Genomic DNA, 27917 nt, shown 5'->3' with positions numbered 1-27917 from the left:
TATCGCGTCTAAGAAAAGAAAACCGTGACACATTCAAACTTTGTAGTAAATGGAATTTATTGACAACAACTTTTAAAACTATAAATCTATAAACTTTACATTTGATTTTCACAATGTCACGTTTCACATTTTTTTAGACTTCATTTTAAACCATTCAACTTTTATGATTACTTTATATTTCTAGAAGTGCCTTCCTCCCCCCAGTTTCCCCAATTAGTTTCAACGGTTGCTTGCTTGACTTACTTAGCTTCCTATTGAGCTAAACGGCCTTTAAAACTCAGCGATACATCAACATCATATCGTTTTTTAACCAAATGTATGCGTCGTAGAAACTTAAAATACCACGGTAACTGCTGCGTTAGGCGCTAAACTTACTTTTTAGCGCCCTCGTTTAGATCAGCGTTCGAAACAGGACCATTCTAGCTCATTCTATACAAGCCGACTTTTCGTGAGTTTTAAGCGAAGAACCCAACTCAGTTCTCATTGCAGGAGAAAAGCCAGGTACTGCTCACAAAAGTATCAACTTATGTTCCCGACTTCAGATATTATCAATTTAAATTTACTTTATCCAAGCATAGAAACAAAAAAATATATTTCTATCATGTCTACACAATTTTCTATTCAACGTTTGCGTTTTCCCTATTAACTAGTAAATTTTGACGTTGTAACATTCAGCCGATTGGAATTTGAGTCAAACAGTTATGTTTGCCAGTGATACTGTGCAGGTTACATTTATTTGCCTGTTCCATAGAAAAAAGATAAGGTAAGCTGGTTATAAATTTTACGACTTCACAGGCCAAATCAAACGGAACGGATTAAATTATAATAACATAAATGGAATACTTGCAACAACGCATACTAACTTAGACTAATATGAGCACAGCGAGGTAGCCTGGGTACCAATCACAATCAATCGTTTTCTTTCCGAGAGTGCGAGAGGTGCGTGACGCTCGCGCTCTGGTAAAGATAAGAAACTAGTACCCAGGCTATCAGCTGTAAGAAAAGGTGTCAACAGTGGCCAATACTATAAATTCCTCTGCTATTCGCTAGAACGGACCACAAATGCGAATACACCTTTGTCCAAAATGGCGGAAAATACATTATTCTTTTGTCTACATATTGTCCCTCATGGCCTCGTTTTAAGCCAAACCTTTTTAATTCTGCGAATGCGATCGAGGCAATGAGGGCCAATTATCACGAAGAGAATTGAAAGAATAATGTATTTTTGTCATTTTAGAATAAGATGTATGATTACAAAGGAAACTGTTCTTAAAATATACAGAAATACAAGAATTCCGTTTACGTTATCCAAATTCATTTTAAAAACGTTTTATCATCGTTTGTAATGGACCAAGTATGGAGAGCTTTGATGACCTTTGATGAGCGAAGATCAGCGACGTGTTGGTATTGACGTCACTAACAGGATTAAACCTGTCACTGGTATTCTTTCTACGATGACGGCCTCAGTTTCATTTCAGTAAATTTGAGCGAAAGATACTTTTGTCTGAAGTGGTACCACGTGGCTCCTCGGGTGTCCGTTTAGATTGGAGTCGTAGCAACTCTTGTACCACCAGGCGCCTGTCCTACCTACAGCACAGTTGCCACTGCTCCATCTGTCATTATCTCTTTCTTTTGTGCTAAACGCCATGTTATAATGATATGCTAACGAATCTCCTGCTGTACCTGAATATGAACCCACTTCAAGTCGATACTTCGCTTGCTCATCACCAATGTTGAACTTGCCATATTTGGCATACGCTTTACCTCCGCTCCAGTCCTCCAGCTCCACTCGTAGAGAACTCGGTCTCGAGGCCGTCAGTCGGTGGATCTTGTCGTTCCCTAACCAGAACTCAGCAGTCAGCTGACCAAAGCCTGCTTTGTAGTCGTTCCATCCCCGATAGAAGTCTACCGAGCCATCTGTCTTCGCTGAAACACTGTCCAACCTCCACCGTCAGTGCGCATGTCACAGTAGACAGTAAAGTGTCCTCTACCGTCTGGGTTGACAGAGTACAATCCACTTTGAGTGTGACCTAATTTGAGTAGATCTAAACAATCTGACAAAAGATGAAAGCGTGAATTTCAGTCGCTTCTCGTTTTTTTCAAATTTGTTCGTATTCTAGGAAAAGGACCTCGAAGTCGGTTAATACGTATTATTATTCAACAGATGCGCGCGCTGCCCATATATGGTCAAAATGTTAACGATATCTGTCATCCGTACATAACATATATCCTGCGATATTCGTAGGTTGCGAAGATTCGTCCGAAATCTTGTAAAGCGCTGCATAATCACAGTTTTTCTATGTGCAAAATGTGTTTCGTTGACAATTTGTTGAATAATAAAACAATTATCCTGCTCAATCTTGCGGAATATCGTCTGATTTTAGCCAACTCGGCCTACGGCCTCGTCGGCTAAGTATCAGGCGATATTCCGCGCGATTTCGCAGGATAATTGTTAAGTATTTGTTGGGGTAAATAAAATACTTGTAACGCTTTTGAAAAATGATGCTTACTTTAACAGCAACTTTGTACTATAAAAAGGTTTCTCCATCTATTTATCTTCTGTCTTGGAAAGTTAGTTGATCTTTTATTACTTGAAAACACGGTTAATCATCAAACAACAATGACAGCAAAAACACTTTTTGGTAATCAATCAAAACCAGTTGAAACCTTTTCCGTAGCCGAGGAATCGAATCTGGGGCTACCCCCTTTTTATTAATTGGAAGTCATAGTGGAGGGTTTGATTCCGGGATATGCGTATTTGCAGCCCAAGCCTAGAATCCTTGACCACGCTGTCGAACGCTACTTCAAAACTACATCAAAATTAATATCTAAAGAAACGACCGAGCAATGCTGAGTAGTATCGCTTCTGTCTCTGTTGGGGTTTGAAGGAAACCTTTTTCCCTCTTTGCAAAAAGTAAATCCATTTTCACACAACGTACCGGTACCGCGTTTTGTATCGACAACACTTATTGTCTCGCTATGAGACACTCCTGCACTTGTAGCCACACAGATATAGATCCCAGCATCCTCTTCTTTAACATCTCTGATGATAAGCGCCTCGTTTGTCCTGTGACTCCTTCTCACGGGCAGTGTTGCTCCTTGTCTTTTCCAGCTGATGACTGGTTGTGGATCACCGGTAGCGCTGCAGTTTAACGTCAAAGTGTAACCAGTAACAGCAGACACCTTTCCAGGTGGCTTAACGGTAAACGCAGGAAGTGAAATCACAACTAGTAGTGTTTTCCTTTCAACATTTCCTAAAAGGTTGACTGCTGAACAGAAGTATGTATCAGAGTCAACTTTACGGACATCAGAAATTTGTAAGACACTGTTGTTATACTGCGCCCTCCCCTGGGGTAACTGACCAGACGACTTCCTCCAGGTGACCACTGGCGCCGGGTATCCGGTCACGTGACAAGTTGGTAGGGTGACGTTACTTCCTTCAGTGACGTGATAAGGTCCCGGATGAAGAGAAACACGAGGATAAACTGCAACCAAGTAAATAACACTTCGTTCATATTGATTTTTAATTAAGTTTTTCTTTTAGAGGAATCAAATGTGGCCGGACCATTTTGTAAATTGGAGAAGTCTAAAATTAAAGAAAGCACTTCATGGCACTGTAGTAGTATCCTAATGTCCTTTTAACAATGTAAAAGGAAACATTCTTCTTGTTTACAATAAGAATACGATTTTAGTTGCTTGAGTAATAAAACCCTTATTCAGGATTAAAATGGAAGGAAAATTTAAGAAAAACTGGAAAAATTTTCTGCTCCCAATCAACTTCCAAAGAAACGGGAAATGTTTTCTGTTACTCAAATGTGAATATTGGTAACCTCAAAATTTTAAACATGTTTGCTATAACTAAAAGGGTCTCACTGTATTAGTATAACTGTGTGACACATTGAAAAGTTTATTTCAGTAATTACAATAACCAGAATTTTACCATTTACTGCTAATCGCACCACTTCCCGTGAATTCCCCAGGATGCTTGTTGCTGAACACTGATACACTCCTGAGTCATTTCCAGTCACTTTAGTCAACTGCAACTTTTTCTCTTGAAACCGCTGATTGAGTGATTTCTGACTGATTGTCCAGTTTACTCCACACTACTGCGGGCTCAGGATTACCGCTGGCTGAACACTTAAAGGAGGCTGATCCACCTTCGTTCACTGTCAACGTCACAGGAGAAACAACAACAGCAGGAGATGAAATCGATTTACCAGGCTCTCCTTTACTTCCCGGCATGCCTGCGGGCCCTATGTCTCCTTTCTCACCTTTGGTTCCAGTCTCTCCCTTTATCCCCGCAGGTCCCACAATGCCTTGCTTGCCGCTCTTCCCTGGCGATCCCATAATACCTTTATCTCCCTTGTTTCCAGTTCTTCCTTTCTGTTCCCTTCGTCCCCGGGCCCCTTTGTGTCCGCTTGGTCCAGGTGCACCGGGAGGGCCTGGAGGACCAGACGAGCACGTGACATCCTTTGACTGACAGAGATGCAATCTCCCCTCTGATAAAAGTTTGTTGATTTTGATCATCGTTTCCGCTGTGCTTTTAGATTCCGACTCGTTCTTGATTGATTCAACATGACGGCTGTGACTAAGCATATGCGACTGAATTCCTACGAAGGAAATGAAAACGGATTTGAAACGACTTCTACTTACAAAGGCAGAAAAAGAAATAGTCCTTTTACAGATTGGTGTCTTTTATAAAATTTTTATTAGTTCTTAGAGTAATTTCTTTAGCTTTGAGGGTGAGGAAGAAAAATATAATTTCTGGCGTGTTCGTTGTGGCATCTCTGCAGGAATCCTTGCTCCAGGCAAGCATTTATTACTCTTTGACCCACAAGATGGCTGAGACGGAAATAATTGGCATTTTATTATCTTTAAAAATAGTAATAGCGAAGCGCGCGAGTGACGTCACGACTCAGACAAACAAACCGAAATGGCGGACGGTTTTCCTTAAACACTTTCTTAAACAGCCAGTGTTCCTAAAATAATGAAAGGACCACTTGTACAAACACTTTCGTAAAACACTTTCATAAAACGAAAACTTCGGTTAGATTACTTTTATTTCTCTCAGAACACGCTGCTGTTTTCTGAGTCTCGTAGGGTATAATCAATTGCATTCTATTTTTAGACATCGCGCGCTTTGCTATTGGACTTCTGAGTTGAACATATCCTTTGTAAATTTTCTAATATAAAAAATGGTACATTACATTACATTACATAAAGTCGATTCACTATTTGCATTTCAAGTCGTTTGCATTGGATTGAAGAAAACATGACCTGCTAACCCTAGCTTCCGTTTTCGTGGCGGCTAGGGCTGCATAACACAATAAGATGAAGCACGTTCATTCATTATTTGTTTTAACTCTTTGCTATTTCCATTGAAAAAAAGCTTTTATTCTGATGACTGTGTTGTATGATTGTAACAATTTGTAATCTCTAGCTTGTAAAGTAAGGCAAACTTACCAGGAGCATTCTTGATTATGTCTGGATCGTTTGACGGCGGCTTGGCCTCCGCAACGCTTTCAAGAGCGTTTATTCTTTTCTTGTGCTCGAGTAACTCAAGCTCAACTCTTAAAAAGCCCGCGCAGTAGAACACAATGGACAAAACAGAAATTATGGACGCAAAGGAAGGCATACTTTGCTTTTGAACAGCCATGATTATGGTGATGTTTCAGTAATCCGTAATTCTACAACGCAGAGGAATGAATACTGCTTTAGCTTGTTACGTGATACTATGATCACCAATTTGGGTAACTTGCCAATGCAAGACAAAGTTCAAGATTTTTTATTTATTTATAGTTTGGATAAATATAGGTCCGCTAGACGTACATGTATTGACTAGTTACCAGTTAGCAAACGACTTGATCGATATTATATAGCCGTAGTCAAAGTCGATGCCCAAATCATGCAATACTATTTTATATTGATGAGTGACTCGTGACACTGGCTGCCGATTATGCTAGTAAAACTGGCATTTGATGCTTTTTGGCAGTTGCAATGCTCGTTTTTTGTCCAAAAATGCTAGTCGCAAATATCCAGAAACGCTCTTCAACGTCACGTGACACTTAACTTTAAAGAAACCTTATTTAAAGTCCTTTACGATGTTCGAATTTGAAATGGGACACAAGCACGATTTTCAGCCCCTAAAGGCTGGTTAGTTTCCCTGCGATCGGGGCCATTATATGAGAACGTTACACAGACGATCGCTAACGTCTGCGGCGACTGGGGCGATCAAGATCGCTTGGATCGCCCGTGTTCTATCGTACTAGCTTCTCTTTCCCTTCTGCGCCGTATACCTGCAATATACCTGAAAAGATAGGAGGCCACGAGTTTTGCTCTTTCATTAATGGGTGCAGTTGTGTTGGATCTAGGACTAAATTATTTTTTTTTTTCGTGAGTCTTCGCTCGTACCAGGCGATCGGGACGATCATATGAGAACCCCCGATCGCTTCCAATCGCTTCGATCGTCTCAGTATTTGCAAACGATCGATGCGATAGAAACGATCGGGGTGATCTTAAAATTAGCAGGCTTTAAACTCCGTTGGTATTAAACAGACAGTTCTCCCTGATTTGGAAATGACAATTCAGCGTTATGAAAGATTCAACACAACGAGATTCGGGAAGCATTCTATCAAATATGCCGGCTGTACACGTGGTCTAGATTCCGAGAATAAGATAGCTTAATTCTTTTTCTTGCACAGACCTATCGCGTCTAAGAAAAGAAAACCGTGACACATGCAAACTAATAAATGCAATTTATTAACAACAACTTTGAAAACTATAAATCTATAAACTGTACATTTGATTTTCACAATGTCACGTTTAACATTTTGGTATCAGACCTCATTTTACACCATTGAACTTTTAAGATTACTTTATTTTCTAGAAGTGCCTACCTCCCTCCAGTTACCCCAACTAGTTTCAATGGTTGCTTGCTTGACTAACTTAGCTTCCTATTGAGCTAAACGGCATTTATAACTCAGCGATACATTAACATGATATCGTTTTTTAACCAAATGTATGCGTCGTAGAAACTTAATGAATATCACGGTAAATGCTGCGCTTAGACAGGGCGCTAAACTTATCAGCGTTTGAATCAGGACCATTCTAGCTAATTCTATACAAGCCGACTTTTCATGCATTCTAGCGAAGAACCCAACTCAGTCTCATTACAGGAGAAAAGCCAGATACTGCTCACAAAAATATCAACTTAGGATCCAGACTTCAGATATTGTCAAATTAAATTTACTTTTAAAAAAATATATTTCTATCGTGTCTACAAAATTTTCTATTCACGTATTTACCATGACAGATATTTGTAAAGATCAACGTTTGAGTTTTCCCTGTTAACTAGTTATTTTTGACGTTGTAACATTCAACCGATTGGAATTTGAGTAAAACGGTTATGTTTGCCAGTGATACGGTACAGGTTACATTTATTTGCCTGTTCCATAGAAAAAAGATAAACAATTTGTAGCGGTCGTACTTTTGAAAATGTATACGAAAAGTCAAGTTAGTAAAATGCGATTTTTAATAATGTTTATTACCGCTGTTTGTTTCATATTTTTAATCAAGTTACGATGGCCTAAAACCAAGAGTCTTTAAGGTAAGCTGGTTTTAAAACTAACGACCTCGCAGGCCAAATCAAAGCGGAACGGATTAAATTAAAATAACATAAATGGAATAACTTACAACAACAAATACTAACTAAGACTAACATGAGCACAGCGAGGTAGCCTGGGTACCAATCACTATTAATCGTTTTCTTTCCGAGAGCGCGAGAGGCGCGCGAAGCTCGCGCTCTGGTAAAGGTAAGAGACTGGTACCCAGGCTATCAGCTGTAAAAAAGTTGTCAACAGTGGTCAATACTATAAATTCCTCTACTATTCGCTAGAACGGACCACACTTACGAATATACCTTTGTCCAAAAAGGCGAAAAATACATTATTCTTTTGTCTATAAATTGTCCCTCATGGACTCGCTTTAAGCCAAAGATTATTTTAAATTCTGCAGATGCGATCGAGGCAATGAGGGCCAATTATCATGAAGTCAATTAAAAGAATAATGTATTTTCCGCCATTTTAGAATAAGCTGTATGATTACAAAGGAAACTGTTCTATTAAACAAGAATTCCGTTTACGGTATCCAAATTAACTTTAAAAACGCTTTATCATTGTTTGATATGTACCAATTATGGAAAGCTTTGAGGACCTTTGATGCCTTTCATTTTCTTACCTTTTTATCGAATCCTAAAATTAATCCATTATAAAAATAGGAAAAAAATCCCGCATTCACAGTGACAACAAATACAAACGCCTCATTTCCGCGTACGAGTCTAATTTTTGCCGTTCGCGAAAAAATCGTCATGCATAATCTCAGTCTAGTGACACGTTGGTATTTACGTCAATAACAGGATTAAACCTAATCGAGACATTCCTATTCTTAGGCCATTTTAACTTCAATAAAAATAAAAACCACACTGCGATGACAAACATGACAAGACAACGCATGTCGGAAAAAACTTTGATTTAAAAACATACGAAACGTTTAGTTTTTAAATCAAAGGATTAAACCTGTTACCCGTATTCTTTCTACGATGACGGCCTCAGTTTCATTTCAGTAAATTTGAGTGAAAGAGGATAGTTGAAGTACTGCCACACGCCTCCTCGGTGATCACGTTTGTTTCCCAAGTATTGTCCGTTTAGATTGGACATGATGCAATCGTTGTACCACCAGGCGCCTGTGAATTGTGCAGCACAGTTGTCATCGCTCCTTCTGTCGTTATCTCTGTCTTTTGTGCTAAACGCCATGTTTTTATGATATGCTAACGCATCCCCCGCTGAACCTGAATATGAACCCACTTCAAGTCGATACTGCGCCTGCTCATCACCAATGTTGAACTTGCCATATTTGGCATACGATTTACCTCCGCTCCAGTCCTCCAGCTCCACTCGTAGGGAGCTCGGTCTAGAGGCCGTCAGTCGGTGGATTTTGTCGTTTCCTAACCAGAACTCAGCAGTCAGCTGACCAAAGCCTGCTTTGTAGTCGTTCCATCCCCGATAGAAGTCTACCGAGCCATCCTGTCTTCGCTGAAACGCTGTCCAGCCTCCACCGTCAGTGCGCATGTCACAGTAGACAGAAAAGGATCCTTTACCGTCTGGGTTGACAGAGTACAATCCACTTTGAGTCTGGCCTGATTTGAGCAGGTCAGAACAATCTGACAAAAAAGAAACGTGTGCCTTAAATTGACATTTCTGTAGTTGACACTCAGCTATTAGAAATGTTCCGTCAACTTGGTAAAAAAGAATATACCATGATCTTTTCAGACCGAGGGGGGGATTCCGCCCCCTTCCCCTCCGTAACTTCCAGATTATTTAAGCAATCACAATGAAACTTAGAGGATATATAGTATTTACATCAAAAATCTATCTTTTGATATATGACACGTGGGATGATGACGTCACACCACGTGACCAACACATCATGATGTCAAAACAGCCGCCATCTTGGATTTCAAAATGTTTCCAAAACGTCAGAAAACCGCCTAAAATTCTTGAAAAGTGCACAAAATCGATAAAACAGTGCACTAAAACTCTTAAAAGTTGAAAATAACTGCATTACGTCATAAAATTCTGAAATCAAAATTCGCTAGGCCTGCTAACTTTTTGTTTTAACTAGTTGTAAGATGAACTAAAAAATATATCTTTTTGCAAATTTCCAGCTCGGTAATGTCCTTCGTTTTTAAAACAGCGCATTTTGAATATCTGAGCGTCCCGCCGAATGTGAACATCAAGCTGAGTGCCGTGACAAAGCTGTTTTCTTTGAAAAAAGTCTTTCCTTTCCATTTTCAGCAGATTGAACATTTCAAATATAACAAGACGCTTAAAGCTTACAGCTTAAAAACCGGGCGGTTAATGTTTAACTACTTGATTAGGCAAGTACAGCAAAAACTTTTAAAATACCATTTAATTGAGTAACACGCAAGTATGTGGATTGTTTGTCTATGCTTGGACAAATTCCTGCTTAGGCTTTCACATTTTTATTTTTTTTCTGAATACTGAATAACCTAGGTATTCAAAACGTTGAATAAATGAACTCAAACCAGTTAAATGGCAGTACAAATGATATCCGACCAAAACAAACAAACAATTAGAAAGATTTCGTTAAAAACTAAGAAGCGTTTTGAAACATTTTTAAAAATGTACCACACCAAAAAATGGGAATAAGAACAAGATAAGAAAGCATTTTAGCTTTTAAACATGCAAGCTCTTTACGTCAATTTTGGGAAGCAGTCACGCAAACGCGAGTTCTTGATTGCGTGTTTCATTGCAGGTCATTTCTCCATCGCCGTTCGGTTCCGACTGAAACTCAAAACCCTTGAATGAAAAACAAAACATATATATTTTATATTTCTCGTTTAAAAGAGCGGAGTAACCAAAAAAATTACAGTATTAGCTCCTACTCGAATAAAACGAGTCACATAAATAATAAAAAACGAATAAAACGAGTCAAATATCAAGAACAAGAGCTCTTAGAGCTTACAACTGCGCTGGTCTCGTGAGCACTTTAGGGGAGCCATGTGGGGGGAACAAAAAATGCACCCCCCCCCCTCCCCTTATCCCCTTTACCTGCGTCGAACAATGTTGCGACTGACAAACAAGATGGTAAGAAAACACCTTGCGTGACATTTCATGGTTGACTAGTTCCATCCGAAATTAAACATTTTTCTTATATGCTAATGGTGGCCAAATTTAATTCCCACGATCTTGATCCGTGAAACAAAAAAGTCTTTGAAATCAGCATCCAGTGTTGTCTTGAATTAATGTTTAAAGTTTGAATAACCAGCTCCGAAAATGGAATATTGGAGCAAATAATTAAATCAAATTTGAGAAGAACACTAGACCTGTGTTTTGCTAAATGGGAATTTCCCGGGGAATTAATTTACCAATGACGTAACCCTTGCAAGTCAGGGCATGTTTGTCTCAGTGGTTTTCCATCAGATTTCAGAAATCCTATAGATGACACAGCTCCAAAAATATATAACGCTAAAAAATCCATATATTTCACACTTAACATGCTAAGTTTAGACCAGAGGATTTGTTTAGTTTCCGTTTGTAGCAGATTTAAACCTTTCAGAGCATTGCGTGATTCTTGCCGATCAGTGCCTTGTGAAAGTAAAAATTTGTTAACGCCAGCACATTCCAGGACACAAACGTAATGTAAATAAATGTAAATTCTTGCCCGCTAAAGCTTATTTATTTAAAGCGTGAAATTTTAGTATTTTCTTCGATTCAAACGCTTCAAAATACTTCACACTGAATTTTGTAAGTAAAGATTAACGGATTTGCAAAGATTTGAAAGGTAGCTGATAATAGCTTTGAAAGATTACGTGACTCGAGGTCTAGCCGATCGAAAGTAAAACTTGTCATGTCAGCACATTCTTTTACACCAACGTAATGGTATTTATTCACAGATTCTGGCACGCTGAAATATATTTTTCTTTCGACGCATGAAAATTTAGAATTTCCTTTGAATAAAACGCTTCAAAATCGAATATTTCACACTAAACATTCTTTGTAAAGACAAAAAATAAGAAAATGTTTCCATTTGTTACTGATTTGTAGCTTCTAAACATCGCGTGACATGAGCCTGACCGAGTGGAGGTTTGGTACAGGTCACCGACAAAACGAAAAATAACAAGAGCTCTTAGAGCTTACAACTGCGCTGGTCTCGTGAGCACTTTAGGGGAGCCATGTGGGGGGAACAAAAAATGCACCCCCCCCCCTTATCCCCTTCACCCGCGACGAACAATGTTGCGACTAACAAACAAGATGGTAAGAAAACACATTGCGTGACATTTCATGGTTGACTAGTTCCACCCAAAATTAAATATTTTCCTTATATGCTAGTGGTGGCCAAATTTAATTCTCACGATCCTGATCCGTGAAACAAAAAAATCTTTTAAATCAGCATCCAGTGTTGTCTTGAATTACCGTTGAAAGATTGAATAACCAGCTCCGAAAATGGAATATTGGAGCAAATAATTAAATCAAATTTGAGAAGAACACTAGACCTGTGTTTTGCTGAATGGGAATTCCCCGGGGAATTAATTTACCAATGACGTAATCCTTGCAAGTCAGGGCATGTTTGTCTCAGTGGTCTTCCTTCAGATTTCAAAAATCCGTAGATGACACAGCTCCAAAAATAGGTAAAGCTAAAAAGTCGAACATTTTAAACTTAACATGCTAGGTTAGTTTCCATTTGTAGCAGTTAAGCTTTCAGAGCATTGCGTGATTCTTGCCGATCGGTGCCTTGTGAAAGTAGAAATTTGCTAACGCTAGCACATTCCAGGACACAGACGTAATGTAAATAAATGTAAATTCTTACCCGCTAAAGCATCAAATTTTAGTATTTTCTTTGATTCAAACGCTTCAAAATACTTCACAGTTTTAAGTAAAGACCAAAGGATTCGCAAAGATTTCAAAGGTGGCTGAATAGCTTTGAAAAATTACGTGACTCGAGCCGATCGAAAGTGAAACTTGTCATGTCAGCACATTCTTTGACACCAACGTAATGGCATTTATTTACAGATTCTGGCCCACTGAATTATATTTCTCTTTGAAAGCGTGGAAATTTAGTATTTTCCATGAGTCAAATGCTTTAAAGTCGAACATCTCACACAAAACATTCTTTGTAAAGACAAAAATAAGAAAAAAATTTCCATTTGTTACTGATTTGTAGCTTCTAAACATCGCGTGATTCAAGCTCGACCGAGTGGAGGTCTGGGTCTGGTCACCGACAAAACGAAAAAAAAAACAAGAAGCTCTTAGAGCTTAAAACTGCGCTGGTCACGTGACCACCCTAGGGGTAGCCATGGGGGAGAATAAAAAATGCACCCCACCCCCTTATATCCCCTTTATCTGCGTCAAACAATGTTGCGACTGACAAGCAAAATGGTAAGAAAACACCTTGTGTGACATTTCATGGTTGACTAGTTCCATCCGCAATTAAATATTTTTCCTATATGCTAATGCTGGCCAAATTTAATTCCCACGATCCTGATCCGTAAACCAAAAAAACGCTTATCCGGACGACGGGATTTTTTGGGCGAAGGTTTACAACAACTGCCCCTGGCTCTCCGAGGATAAACTTTACAATTGATAAGTACGTCTGGCTTCACGCAAGGAACGTAAATATCCGTGAGAATTTTGACAGTATTCCCCATTTGCATAAAACTGAAAATGGCCCAATGAAAATGTTTCGCAGTTTCTATAAAGTTACTACTATTTTTGAACCTCTTCAACAGTTCAAAATTTATTTGACCCTGTTTCGGTTTTCGTATTACAATAGGCGGTTGTAAAAATGCATCGTCTGACAAACTTTGTGTACATTTCATGGTTGACTTGTTCTAGCCGCGATTAATAATTTTTCTTATATGCAAATGCTGGCCGAATTCCCACGTGCGGACGCTGAAGCTGTTTTTAGAACAGAGGGGATTTCCCTAGCATACCGAATGACGTAAGCGGTACAAGTCAGGGCATGTTTCTTTTTCTCTAAAATCCTTTCAATGACACAGGCCCAAAAAAAATAGATTACCCTTAAGAGAAATACTTTGCAATAAATTTGTTTAGTAAAGACCAAAGGATTCGCAAAGATTTGAACGGTAGCTTACATAGCTTTAAAACATTACGTGACTTGAGCTCTAGCCGATCGAAAGTGAAACTTGTCATGTCAGCACATTCTTTTACACCAACGTAATGGTATTTATTCACAGATTCTGGCCCGCTAAATTATATTTCTATTTGAAAGCGTGGAAATTTAGTATTTTCCATGGACTAAACGCTTCAAAATGGAATAGTTCACAATAAACATACTTTATAAAGACAAAAATAGAGAAACTTTTTCCATTTGTTACTGATTTGTAGCTTCTAAACATTACGTGACTTCAAGCTCGACCGAGTGGAGGTCTGGGACAGGTCACCGACAAAACGAAAAAAAATAAACCCCGTGCAGAGCAAGAACTGCGCAGCGCAGTTAATAAACCGCGTGCAGAGCAAGAACTGCGCAGCGCAGTTAATAATAATAAACCCCGTGCAGAGCAAGAACTGCGCAGCGCAGTTAATAACAGAAAAACTTCTAAACAAAATTACAGAAGGAAATAAAAAGACTAAATCAAAGGCTCTTCGAGCAACCTCATGGTAATTCTGCAATTCGATGAAGTGCCGACCGTCCAATTTTTTTCCAAATAAGCGTCCAATAATGTAACGCAATCTCACTTTATTACTAACGTTCAATACTAACGTAACACGAGATGACGTGACACGGAAGAAAAACGTGCTGTGGATGTCGTGTTAACTAAAACACTACACACGGCAAGCATAATATTTTGATAGTTTAAGCATAACTGCATGTAGTTTAGCTGCTATATATCAATAACGTCACAATCTCACTTAATTTGCCTTTGAATGTTTTCTTGAGCCAATGGGTCATTGATAGTTTTTTCTTTCAGATAAGCATCCAAACATGTAGCACAATCTCACTTTGTTTGCCTTTGAATTTTTTATTTTTGAGTTATTTTTGAGTTATTTTTTCAAAAATAGCTCTTTAGTCGTCGTGTCCTTGTAATCAGTCAGTGGGTCAGTGAAGTATGTGTGTTTGTCACACCAATCAGATTTCAGGTACTATCAGAACCAATAAAATTGCAGTTTATAAAGGGGAAGCAATCTGACGTAGTCAGCAATTTCGTTCGAAGTTTTTAGATTAGAAGGAGGCGGAATCGGTGAGTTGTGATTTAACCCTGGATTAAAAACGTTTTTCGTAACGCCCGCCTGCTTACAACGCACACGCCGTGAGCAAAAGGCCCAACACTAACTTGTTATTCGTCTTATTCGAGCGTACGTTTGGAGAGGCTAGCTTTCCATTTGCACAAAGCAGATTTGAAGAATAATGTGGTCATTACTTTTGCCATCCGCTTTGCGAAGTTCGTTGGGAAATTGGAAAGTTTGTTATGAAGTTGCCAAATAGGTTGCGAGTTTTTGAATCAAATTGTGAGCTTCGATACAAAGTTCCCAATTTCGGCCCGAAATTAATAAAACCTTCTATAATTATGTTATCAAAAAGGGCTTTGCTACGCTAAACTGTTGGAAACAAATGTCATAAAAATAAAAAACTTTTCTGTTCAGCGAGCCGTAAACATGTTGTCTCGAACAAATTAGTCTGTCGCGTCGCGTCGGCTTCGATTAAAATCAATAAACCGTCCAGTTTCATCCGGTTTACAAACGCAGAAGACTTGAAATTGAAGACAGTGAAGATTATGCCTCACAGAAATCGTTAAATATGTGTTTTCATACAAAAAAGTTAAAATTTGACCAAATTTCTACCTGCATAAAATTTATTTATCGCCAAATCACTTGCGTGATCGCTGATGCGAAACGTTGTCTTGCACTTCAAGCCACTTCAACTTTCTTTGACAAGCTCTAAAATCTTCGAGTTCAGAAATCGCCATGACTTTCGAGCAACATGTCTTGTTTCTCCTCAACAACCAAAACTTCGAAAGTTCAGTCGGGCCGAAGTTGGGAACTTATCGAAGTTCGCAATTTGATTCGCAAACTCGCAACGTAATTGGCAACTTCATAACAAAGTTTCCAATTTCCCAACAAACTTCGCAAAGCGGGCGGCCAAAGTAAACTGAAATCAACTGTAAAACATCTCGTTCAAACATTTAATGAACCGGTACAAGTATTAACTTTGCTGTTAAAAGCAACTACGATCGAGAGTAAAAACAGAATAAGAGCGTGCCATTCCGTGACAATTCGATAACTCAATTAGTTCTTGTTTGTTGAATAGAATTTAGGTTGCAAATGAACGAAAATCTTTGTCGAACAGTTCTGACAGAAAACAAATACTCCAGGTGTACTGCACTTTAAAGAACTTTCCCGAAGAAAGTGGTTTTTGATTTGATGCGTTTATTACTTCGTTTATTATAGTACTTTTCGTTCAATGTCTATATGGAATCGTGGCTTTTTCGAGAAAAACAAGGGTATCGTGTTACGTTCGTTTTTAAAAAACAGAGGTCTCATGTTACAAAAGTGAGAAAAACAACAATATCATGTTTCAGTGTTTGGCAAAAAGCCAAAAGTATTCCGTAACAAACAAAAGTAACACGTTACGGTTGCAACAAAGCTAGCAACAAAATAACCGCTTAAACAGAATAAGAACGTGCCATTTTGTGACATTTTGATAATTGAATTAGTTTTTGTTTTTCAATTAAATGATGAAAATTTACATATTGAATAAAACAGTTCTGATGTATCAAAATGCACGTAAAAGTTATTTTGTTTGCAAGCAAATTTTGTGCAAAAAGTGACTTCGTGGGCCGCCATACACAAATAGCTCAACCCATGGCATAAACCATCCCAACAGGACAATCACCCAGTTTCACCCCAAGCCACCCCATAAATTGAAAAAATAACTCCTGCACGCTTAGCGTGCCTATGTTTTTAAAATAGCTCTTAGTCGTCGTGTCCTTGTAATCAGTTAGTGGGTCAGTGAAGTATGTGTGTTTGTCACACCAATCAGATTTCAGGTACTATCAGAACCAATCAAATTGCAGTTTATAAAGGCGAAGTAATCTGACGAAATTATGTGTCGCAGCGTGTCGCAGTTCGTTTTCGTTGAAAGATTTCAGCTCGAAGATTAATTGATGAGTTGTGAATTATCATGGATTTGAAACGTATTTTGTGAGCTTCGATACAAAGTTCCCAACTTCGGCCCGAAATTAATAAAACCTTCTACAATTATGTTATCAAAAAGGGCTTTGCTACGCTAAACTGTTGGAAACAAATGTCATAAAAATAAAAAACTTTTATGTTCAGCGAGCCGTAAACATGTTGTCTCGAACAAATTAGTCTGTCGCGTCGCGTCGGCTTCGATTAAAATCAATAAACCGTCCAGTTTCATCCGGTTTACAAACGCAGAAGACTTGAAATTGAAGACAGTGAAGATTATGCCTCACAGAAATCGTTAAATATGTGTTTTCATACAAAAAAGTTAAAATTTGACCAAATTTCTACCTGCATAAAATTTATTTATCGGCAAATCACTTGCGTGATCGCTGATGCGAAACGTTGTCTTACACTTCAAGCTACTTCAACTTTCCTTGACAAGCTCTAAAATCTTCGAGTTCAGAAATCGCCATGACTTTCGAGCAACATGTCTTGTTTCTCATCAACTACCAAAACTTCGAAAGTTCAGTCGGGCCGAAGTTGGGAACTTATCGAAGTTCGCAATTTGATTCGCAAACTCGCAACGTAATTGGCAACTTCATAACAAAGTTTCCAATTTCCCAACAAACTTCGCAAAGCGGGCGGCCAAAGTAAACTGAAATCAACTGTAAAACATCTCGTTCAAACATTTAATGAACCGGTACAAGTATTAACTTTGCTGTTAAAAGCAACTACGATCGAGAGCAAAAACAGAATAAGAGCGTGCCATTCCGTGACAATTCGATAACTCAATTAGTTCTTGTTTGTTGAATAGAATTTAGGTTGTGAATGAACGAAAATCTTTGTCGAACAGTTCTGACAGAAAAGAAATACTCCAGGTGTACTGTGCTTTAAAGAACTTTCCCGAAGAAAGTGGTTTTTGATTTGATGCGTTTATTACTTCGTTTATTATAGTACTTTTCGTTCAATGTCTATATGGAATCGTGGCTTTTTCGAGAAAAACAAGGGTATCGTGTTACGTTCGTTTTTAAAAAACAAAGGTCTCATGTTACAAAAGTGAGAAAAACAACAATATCATGTTTCAGTTTTTGGCAAAAACCCAAAAGTATTCCGTAACAAACAAAAGTAACACGTTACGGTTGCTACAAAGCTAGCAACAAAACCGCTTAAACAGAATAAGAACGTGCCATTTTGTGACATTTTGATAATTGAATTAGTTTTTGTTTTTCAATTAAATGATCAAAATTTACGTATTGAATAAAACAGTTCTGATGTATCAAAATGCACTTAAAAGTTATTTTGTTTGCAAGCAAATTTTGTGCAAAAAGTGACTCCGTGGGCCGCCATACACAAATAGCTCAACCCATGGCATAAACCATCCCAACAGGACAATCACCCAGTTTCACCCCAAGCCACCCCATAAATTGAAAAAATAACTCCTGCACGCTTAGCGTGCCTATGTTTCATGAAAGTTGCGACATTGATGGTTCGTGCTCTTAGGTTTCGTAGCACGAATTCTATTTTTTCACCGCAAAATATTTAAGTGTAACCTTTGATCCTTTTTAGCATTAAGTAAATTTGTTTTGTGAATATGTTTACTTTTCTGTCAGCACGTATAGCGTTATTTTGAGCAGCGAATAAAATTTGATAGAAAGATGTGCGTTTCTGCTCGACCCAAAAAGATGAAAAACGGATGACGTGACACGAGATGACGTGACGCGAAACAAAAACATGCCATGAATGTCGTGTTTACTTAAACACGTCAGATGGCAAGCATGTATCAGTAATATCACAATCTCACTTCAATTGCCTTTGAACGCGAACGGGTCATGATAGCGTATGCTCTGAGACTTCGTACGGCGAATTATATTCTCTGTCCAATCAAGTAAAGCAATCTCACTTTGCTTTATTTTTCCACGTTAGTTGCGTCATTGATGGCTCGTGCTCTCAGGGGTCGTAGCGCTATTCAGTTTTCACAACCAAAATATTTACCGTTTAGTGTATTACAGCCTTTGTTTTGTGAATATGTTTACTTTTCTGTCAGTACGTATAGCGTTATTTTTGAGCATCGGAAAAAAATTGAGAGAAAAGATACGCCCGAGCACTGCGTGTATCTGCTCGACTCAAAAAGATGAAAAACGGATGACGTCACACGAGGTGACGTGACGCGAAACAAAAACGTGCCGTGGATGTGGTGTTAACTAAAACACGTCATTGGCGAGCGTAATCATTTTTAAAAACAGTTTAAGCGTAACTTTAATGATGTAGTTTATAGGTGCTATCAGTAATGTCACAATCTCACTTAATTTGCCTTCGAATGTTTTCTTGCGTGAATGGGTCATTGATAGTTTTTTTCTTCAAATAAGCGTTCAATAATGTAACACAATCTCACTTTATTTCCCTGTGAATGTTTTATTTTTCCATGGGAATTGCGTCATTGATGGTTCGTGCTCTCAGGCTTCGTAGCTTGAATTCTATTTCATCACAAAAATATTTAAGTGTAACCTTTGATCCTTTTTAGCATTAAGTAATTTTTTTTGTGAATATGTTTACTTTTCTGCCAGCACGTATAGCGTTATTTTAAGCAGCGAATAAAATTTGAGAGAAAGATGCGCGTTTCTGCACGACTCAAAAAGATGAAGAACGAATGACGTGACACGAAGATGATGTGACGCGAAACAAAAACGTGCATGAATGTTGTGTTTACTAAAACGCGTCTTTGAATGTTTTCCTACGTGAATGGCTCATTGATAGCCTATGCTCTTCGTTGAGCAAATTCCATTCTCTTTTATCACCAGAGGATAAGTGTAAGTGATCCTCTTTCGATTTGTTTTGTGAAAATTCAATTTAGTTCCCCTGGGAACGAGGTTAAAGAATAATTTGTTTCTGATTGACATGTGCTGAATGCGTTTAAAGGACCTTCCTGTCAGCACGTTTATCGTTTAGCGCATAAATTAATTGCGGTTTGATATCAGAATGGAGTGAGTGAGTGAGTGAGTGAGTGAGTGAGCCAGTGAGGGAAATAAATAGTCATTTTAATACCTTCATTACCATTCGGTAAAAAGGGCATGCATTAGATCACACATATTAGATAACAGATGCTGTTTAAAATCCCAACTAAATGTGGAAAAAAGATTCAAGATGAGGCAAAGAAACATTTGAATTGCATAAAAAAATTTGAATCCTTAAAAGCCGTGAAAATAGCATGCCGTGATAAATTTAATTAATTGTCCGCGCCAAAGGGCAAGTTTTCATTTTTGCCGTCTATTATTTCACACGATGGCTTTACTGATTTAAGGTCCATTCTAGTTTGAGAAATTATTATATTATTACTTTGCATTTCCATTTTGTTTTCTGAGTTTTTGAAAAGTGTGCAAGTAAGTTTTTACATCAAGAACAAAATAAGGTTCTTTTGTTGTGTAAACATTCAATTCGTCTGTGACACACGACTTTGTCGGCCCAACTGTACACGGATGGAAATGGACAAAATGGACAAAATTCTTGCTAAATGAAAAACATCTTCAAAGTAGAGTCTGGCCCAAAAATGCTTTGGCTACCAGCCGTTTTTAAATGCAGGAGCTTGCTACAGAAACATTGCGTGACTGATGTAAAAAAGCTTCGACCTGTCGAAGCAATCACCGGTTTCGGACTCTAGTACTCGCTTGAGTCGAACGCTTGAATAAAAACACAAAAATATATCTTTCACGTTTAACAGAAATCGGGGTATTAGATAAAATTTTAATTGCTCCTGAATAAATATCAAAAGTGCGGGATTTGAATCCTGGCCAAGAAGGCGGCCGAGTGAACTACAACGACAAATAACGCAAATATGCGTATTAAAAACATCACACGGTGCCTCAATCTATAAATAGATGCCTTGCCCGTTTCAAAAGCCTAAAAAGGCAACTAATGCAAACTTGAAAAAATGAAAGAAACATGAAAAAATGTTTTAGATGAATTTTTATTCAAGATGGGGTCAAGAAACATTTTAAAAGGCAAAAAGATTAAGAACATTTCAAAACCGTGAAATTTTGCATGCCGTGGTAGAATTTAATTACATGTATTAAATTACCCGCGCCAAGATTTCATTTTCATTTTGCTGACCATTTTTAGTGCAGAATGCACTATTGTGATGGTTTGGTGGGTTGTCGTCTGCTAAACCCCTCAGGCGCTAAAGCACTATGGTGTAAACTTTTAATCACCAATTAATTAATTAATATCAATTAATTAATTATTTCTGTAAGGGGGTAGGGGGTGGGGAGCAACAGACCGTGGTTAGTAGAATGTGAAGTCTATTTACGACACAATTGAAGAGCTCAAAGGTATATATTTGTTTCAAAAAGCACTATGCTCTCCTTGTGGTACTATTCTTTCTGGAAGAAAATTCTTTGTGCTAAACGCATGCGCAGATTAATAGACGTCATGAACATCACGTAATTCTTCCTGCGGAAGGATTCCTGTAGACTCCGTGGCGCTAAGTTAAACCGCAAATTAATTGAATTAGACACTAAGGCGTCACAGCAGTTCATGTGAAATAATTATTGTTATGGCAACGCTGTTTTCTTTAGAAAAGATGATCTGTTGTAACATCTCATAATTCAGAAAAACCGAATTCTTTAATTAATCGATAATATCTGTATTATAATCGATGTCGCCCTGTTTGCAGAAAATAAATCACGTTACCATGTCATCACGTTACATCCGTTTTCGACAAAAACAACGGTATCATGTTAAATTCGTTTTCAAGGAAAAGGAAAATTATCTCGTTTGCTGTTTCAATATCAAACGGAAATTCAAACTAATGAAAATTAAAATAGCAGGACGTGTTTAGAAATTTTGTATCAAAGCCTAACGTGATGTGTATTTCAATGCGGTAGAATTCTTGTAGAATCCGTGGCGTTAATTTAATTAGACTTTAAGGCATCACAGCAGTCTAAGAGAAAAACAAGGTATAATGTTACAAACCTTTGCACGGAAAGCACAAATATCACGTTTGCTGTTTCAATGTCAAACTGAATTCAAACTAACGAAAATTAAAATAACAGAGAGTGACGTGTTTAGAAATTTTGTATCAAAGCCTAACATGGTGTGCTTTTCAATGCGGTAGAATTCTTGTAGAATCCGTGGCGTTAATTTAATGAGACTGTAAGGCATCACAGCAGTCTAAGAGAAAAACAAAGGTATCATGTTACATCCGACACTTCCTTTCCTTTGATTTGTTCTTCATCAGTTGACTAACTTCCGTATCATTTTGTAAAATCTCTGCCTGAGAGGGGCTTCGTGTGAAAGCGAAAAACTCTTTAGTGTTTGAACATGCTTTCGTGAAAGAAATCTTCACACTACGTGCTTCTCGGCTTCATGCTTGAGTGAGCGTGTGACGTGTTCACCAGACTGTGGCGGGAGCATGACCTGGAAAAAGCCGGCCCGGGAAGCCGGCTTCCTTAACACACCTTCATTTAACATTGATTGATCGGCCGTGTGTGTGACCTTTTACTAAAGGAAATCCTTCTCCGGTATATGGGCTGTCAAATGATTTTGTGATTTGCTTCAAGGAAATCCTTATCCTGTATATGGGCTTTCACATGATTTTGTGATTTGCTTCATGTCAAAATCGAAATGTATCATGATCAGTCGTTCAACATCTTACAAGAAAACATGAAACAGCGCTTTAAACTGAAAAAGTGTACTCATTGTATGTATTCTCAATCTTACCGGTAATTATTATAACAATGTCAATTGATTGGCCATATTGCATTCTGCACTACCCTTTGAGTCTCTGAGTTTTACTTGCTGGCTTTACGGATCCTTTCAAAAATACCTTCATAGTTCTTAGAAATGCTATACATTACCATTTTGTTTACTGAAGTCTTGGGAAGTGTGTAAGTAAAGCTTTGACATCAAGAACCAAAATAAGATTATTTTGCTGTGCAAACATTCAATCGTCTCTGATACGCGACTTTGCCAGCTCAACTGTGCACGGATGAAAATGGACATAATTTTTCCTATTAAATGGAAAGCATCTTCAAAGCATTCCGGCTCAAAAATGCTCTGGCTACCAGCCGTTTTTTTTAAAGCAGTTATGCGTAAAGCTTGCTGCAAAAACATTGCGTGACTGAAAAACATTGCGTGGAGCTGTCAAAACAGTAACCGGTTTCGCAATCCAAACGCTTGAATAACACAAAAATATATATTTCACGCTAAACAGAAATCAGGGTTTTAGATAAAATTTAAAGAGCGATTTTATAGCCGGGTTTTATAGCTCCTGCCGAATAAATATCAAAAGTGCGTGATTTGAATCCTGGCCAAGGAAGCGCCCGAGCGGGTCTGGAACGATTTACCGACACGACAACGACAAAATCCCGGGCGATTTATGAACCGGGCCGGCCCAGTCCCCGCCCGGTTAATAAGTGCTGTTTATGTGAAAGAATAGAAGCTCATGAGCCAAAAGAAGTCGCTATTATACCATTGGATAAATATTTATTTTTAACTAACCTCTCGGTTTTCCTACTTCAACATAACTTATTGCCTCGATATCAAAAACTCCTGCACCTGTAGCCACACAGATATAATTTCCAGCATCCTCTTCTCTCAAATCAGTTAAGATAAGCGCCCCATTTGTCCTGTGACTCCTCCCCACGGGCAGTGCTGCTCCTTGTCTTTTCCAGCTGATGACTGGTTGTGGATCACCGGTAGCGCTGCAGTTTAACGTCAAACTGCCGCCAATAGGAACAAACACCTTTCTAGGTGGTTTGACGATAAACACAGGAAGTGAAATCACAACTAGCCGAGTTTTCCTTTCAACATTTCCTAAATGGTTCACTGCTGAACAGAAGTATGTGTCAGAGTCAACTTTACGGACATCGGAAATTTGTAAGACACTGTTGTTATACTGCGCCCTCCCCTGGGGTAACTGACCAGACGACTTCCTCCAGGTGACCACTGGCGCCGGGTATCCGGTCACGTGACAGGTTGGTAGGAAGACGTTACTTCCTTCAGTGACGTAAGAAGGTCCCGGATGAAGAGAAACACGAGGATAAACTGCAACCAATAAATAACACTTAGTTCATGAATTGATATTTAATTAAGTTTTGCATTTAGAGGAATCAAACCGGAGGCAGGACTATTTTTTAAAATGAAGAAGTCTAAAATTCAAGAAAGCACTTCAAGGCACTGAAGTAGTATCCTTATGTTATTTTTAAAATGTAAAAGGAAACATTCTTCTTGTTACGGTTGTTAAAATACAATAAGAACAAGATTTTAGTTAATCGACGTATAAAACCCTTATTCAGGATTAAAATGGAAGGAAAATTGAAGAACTGGTAAATAGTGATTGCTTCCAATCGACTTCCAAAGAAACAGGTTGCTTCCTAAAGAAAACGGGAATTTTTTTCTGCTACTCGAAAGTGAATATTGGTAATCTCAAAATTTTAAACATGTTTGCTATAACTAGAAGGACTCACTATGCATGTATAACTTTGTGATGCATTAAAAAGTTTTTTTAGTAGTTACAATAACCAGAATTTTACCATTTACTGCTAATCGCACCACTTCCCGTGAATTCCCTAGGATGTTTCTTGCTGAACACTGATACACGCCCGAGTCATTTCCTGTAACTTTAGTCAACTGCAACTTTCCTCTTGAAACCGCTGATTGAGTGATTTCTGACTGATTGTCCAGTTTACTCCACACTACTGCAGGCTCAGGATTACCGCTGGCTGAACACTGAAACGAGGCTGATCCACCTTCGTTCACTGTCAACGTCACAGGAGAAACAACAACAGCAGGAGATGAAATCGATTCACCAGGTTCTCCTTTACTTCCCGGCATGCCTGCGGGTCCTATGTTTCCTTTCTCACCTTTGGTTCCAGTCTCTCCCTTTTCCCCCGCAGGTCCCATAATGCCCTGCTTGCCGCTCTTTCCTGGCGATCCCATAATGCCTTTAACTCCCTTGTTTCCAGTTCTTCCTTTCTGTCCCCTTCGTCCCCGGGCTCCTTTGTGTCCTCTTGGTCCAGGTGGACCGGGAGGGCCTGGGGGACCTGACGAGCATGTGACACCCTTTGACTGACAGAGATGCAATCTAAGCTCTGATAAAAGTTTGTTGATTTTGATCATCGTTTCCGCTGTGTCTTTAGATTTTGACTCGTTCTTCGTTGATTCAACATGACGGCTCTGTCTATGTTTATAGGGCTGAATTCCTACGAAGGAAATAAAAACGGATTGAAAACCACTTCTACTAACAAAGGCAGAAAAAGAAATATTATTACTTTTACAGATTGATGTCTTTTAAATTTTTTTATTAGTTCTTAGAGTAATTTCTTTAGCTTTGAAGGTGAGGAAGAAAAAATAATTTCTGGTTAGCGTTTATGTTCGTTTTGGCATCTTTACAGGAATCTTTGCTCCAGGTAAGCATTTATTACTCTTTGACCCACAAGATGGCTGAGACGGAAATAATTGGCATTTTATTACCTGTAAAAATAGAAATAACAAAGCGGGCGAGTGACATCACGTCTCAGACAAGATGCAGACAAACAAACCGAAATGGCGGACGGTTTTCCTTAAACACTTTTTAAAACAGCCACTGTTTCTAAAAACACTTTTATAAAACGAAAAAAACTTCGCCTAGAACCCTTCTATTTCTCTCAGAACAAGCCTCGTGGGGGTATAATCATTTGCATTCTATTTTTAGACATCGCGCGCTTTGCTATTGGACTTTTGAGTTGAACATATCCTTTGTAAATTTTCTGATGTAAAAACTGTTACATTATCATTTTATTAGTCAGAGTTGAAGTAAAATTAGGTCGATTCACTATTTACGTTTGACGTTGTTTGCATTGGATTGAAGAAAACATGACCTGCTAACCCTAGCTTCCGTTTTCGTGGCGGCTGCATAACACAAAGAGAACAAACACGTTCATTCATTATTTGTTTTAACTCTTTGCTATTTTCATGGCAGTTTCATTGGAACAAGTGTTTTTTTCTAAAGATTGTGTTGTATGATTGTAACAATTTGTAACCTCTAGCTTGTAATGTAAGACAAACTTACCAGGAGCATTCTTGATTATGTCTGGATCGTTTGACGGCGGCTTGGCCTCTGCAACGCTTTCAAGAGCGTTTATTCTTTTCTTGTGCTCGTGTAACTCAAGCTCAACTCTTAAAAAGCCAGCGCAGTAGAACACAATGGACAAAACAGAAATTATGGACGCAAATGAAGGCACAGGGGAGTGCTTTTGAACAGCCATTATTATGGTGAAGTTTCAGTAATCCGCAATTCTACAACGCAGAGGAATGAGTTCTGCTTCAGCTTGTTATGTGATACAGAAATCACGAGTTTGGGTAACTTGCCAAATTGTCTGCTATTCTTGTTATGCAAGACAAAGTTCAATTTGTTTTTCATTTCTCTGTAAGATCGGATAAAGATAGGTCCGCTAGGCGTACATGTATTGACTAGTTACCAGTCAGCAAATGACTTGATCGATCATTATAGCCGCGTAATCAAAGTCAGTGCCCACATCATATACACTGCAAATTTAAGTCGTGCATCATGCCAGAGGATCTCATCCATTATACCATCACCAAGATCTAAGTTGATTCCTTTTTGTTTTCTTTCGTTTTTGTGCTCGTGTTAGGCGCAGTAGAACACAATGGACAAAACAGAAATCATGATGGAAGCAAAGGCAGACATGGTTTGCTTTTGAACCGGCTATGAATTCGGAGATGTTTGTCGAAAAACAAAATTACAATATAATAATTTTAAAATAAAAAGGACCAGAATCCAGTTCTTAGGAAGTGGTTGCTATAAAAAGGTCCGAAATGTAGAATATTTTTATTGATGAATGAAGCGTAACACTGGTTGCCAGTAGGCCCTTCTCGTTTAAGCTAGTAAACCTGGCTCCTTGTAATGCTCGTCTTTTTTTTTGTCCACAAAATGCTCAGATTATGCTCATTTTTTCAAACTTATGCTCCTTATGTTAGAAAAAACTTTGTTTATTGCCCTTTTTTGCATTGCGCATCCTTTCAGTGCGGAATTTTACGCGCAATTAGCGCGCGCACATAAACAAAATGGCGGCTTTTTTCTATGCGGCTTATGTCCGCATAGAAAACAGATCACGAAAACAGATCAATTATTATGTTTCAAAAATAAATTGTCACTGGAAATGTGTACTTTGTCAGTACTTGCAAGGGAATTATTAAGGAATTATGTGGTACATACAAAAATGGGCATCCCACTATTTTATTTCAAAATTTAAGTCCCATTGAGGTAATCAACAAGTAGGCAAAGTTTGGCTGAAAATCTATGTTCAGTTCTTTTTCGCGGCAATAACCTTAACTGAATAACGTGAAAAACATATTTCTGTTTTTACACCTATAACACTACTTTAAGTTGCACAAATGTATCTGGTATTTCGTGACCATGGCATAGCTGACGCCATCTTGTTTTGATTTTTAGCAAGGACTAGGTACAACCTCTGAAAGCTAACCGCTGATCGGCTAAAGTAGCCCTGCTTTTACGTCAACTACAATGGAAGGGCAGTGTTTATGTGGAGAGCTGGAAGAATTGGAGCTTCGTAAAGGTCTTGAGAAGTGTTAGTACACCAAAAACAAGCAAAGTCATGCTTTTGACAACAAAAAATGTAGATAAAATTGGTGGAAAATGCTAGCAGTTCTTTTTGTGAGAAGAAGTGTCAAAAAAATGCTCGTTGAGCCAAATTATGCCCAACAAAATGCTAGCATAATTGGGAGGGCTTAGTTGCCAACGAAAAGCTACAATGTACGTCCCAAACTGAAATCATTTCTTGACTACTATCATGATTAGCCCCTGTTTATATTTGCAATTAATCTGAAAACCTTAAGAGGTACCACGATAGGAACCAAATGTGTTTGCAACAATGTACAAACTAGAAAACAACATTTTTACTGCGTTGAAAATATCCGGTAACCCCCTTCAACGTCACGTGACACTTAACTTAAAAGAAACCGTAATTAAGAGTCCTTTACCGTGAGCGAATTTGAAATGAGACACTAAACACGATTTTCAGCCCCGAAGAGGCAAAAACAACACTCCGTTGGTATCATATAGCAGTTCTCCTCCGATTTTGAACTAATAATTCAGCATACTAAAGATGAGATGTTCAACATGACACGAGCATGGGAAGCATTCTATAAAATATCTCGGCTGTACAAGTGGTCTAGACT

At 38.4% G+C, this 27917-nt stretch overlaps 2 protein-coding genes and 1 pseudogene across 3 annotated transcripts in view; all 3 read right to left on the bottom strand.

The window, feature by feature from the left end:
• Positions 1–45: 45 nt before the first annotated feature.
• Positions 46–27917, bottom strand: part of LOC144660456 (uncharacterized) — a 60313-nt gene continuing 32441 nt past the window's right edge. Inside the window, exons 6-7 of the mRNA XM_078521082.1 lie at positions 7487–8201; positions 46–194 (exon numbers count right to left, since the gene is read on the bottom strand). The gene's annotated coding sequence lies outside the window, so the exon portion shown is untranslated. The remainder of the gene's footprint in view (positions 195–7486; positions 8202–27917) is intronic.
• On the bottom strand, positions 194–5753 carry LOC144660458 (uncharacterized; annotated as a pseudogene). The gene is made up of 4 exons (XR_013572093.1): positions 5464–5753; positions 3941–4610; positions 2940–3485; positions 194–2054 (listed from the first exon to the last, which is right to left on the bottom strand). The product of XR_013572093.1 is annotated as an uncharacterized LOC144660458 (transcript).
• Positions 8578–26590, bottom strand: LOC144660454 (uncharacterized). The gene is made up of 4 exons (XM_078521075.1): positions 25768–26590; positions 24251–24919; positions 23217–23762; positions 8578–9217 (listed from the first exon to the last, which is right to left on the bottom strand). Exons 1-4 carry the CDS (start codon positions 25961–25963, stop codon positions 8592–8594), a joined length of 2037 nt encoding a protein of 678 aa, XP_078377201.1. The 5' UTR covers positions 25964–26590; the 3' UTR covers positions 8578–8591.

Source organism: Oculina patagonica, chromosome 7, assembly GCF_052425735.1.
Source record: "Oculina patagonica isolate OP01 chromosome 7, crgOcupat, whole genome shotgun sequence".
Classification (NCBI taxonomy): domain Eukaryota; kingdom Metazoa; phylum Cnidaria; class Anthozoa; order Scleractinia; family Oculinidae; genus Oculina; species Oculina patagonica.
This window is presented reverse-complemented; position numbering and strand designations above follow the sequence as displayed.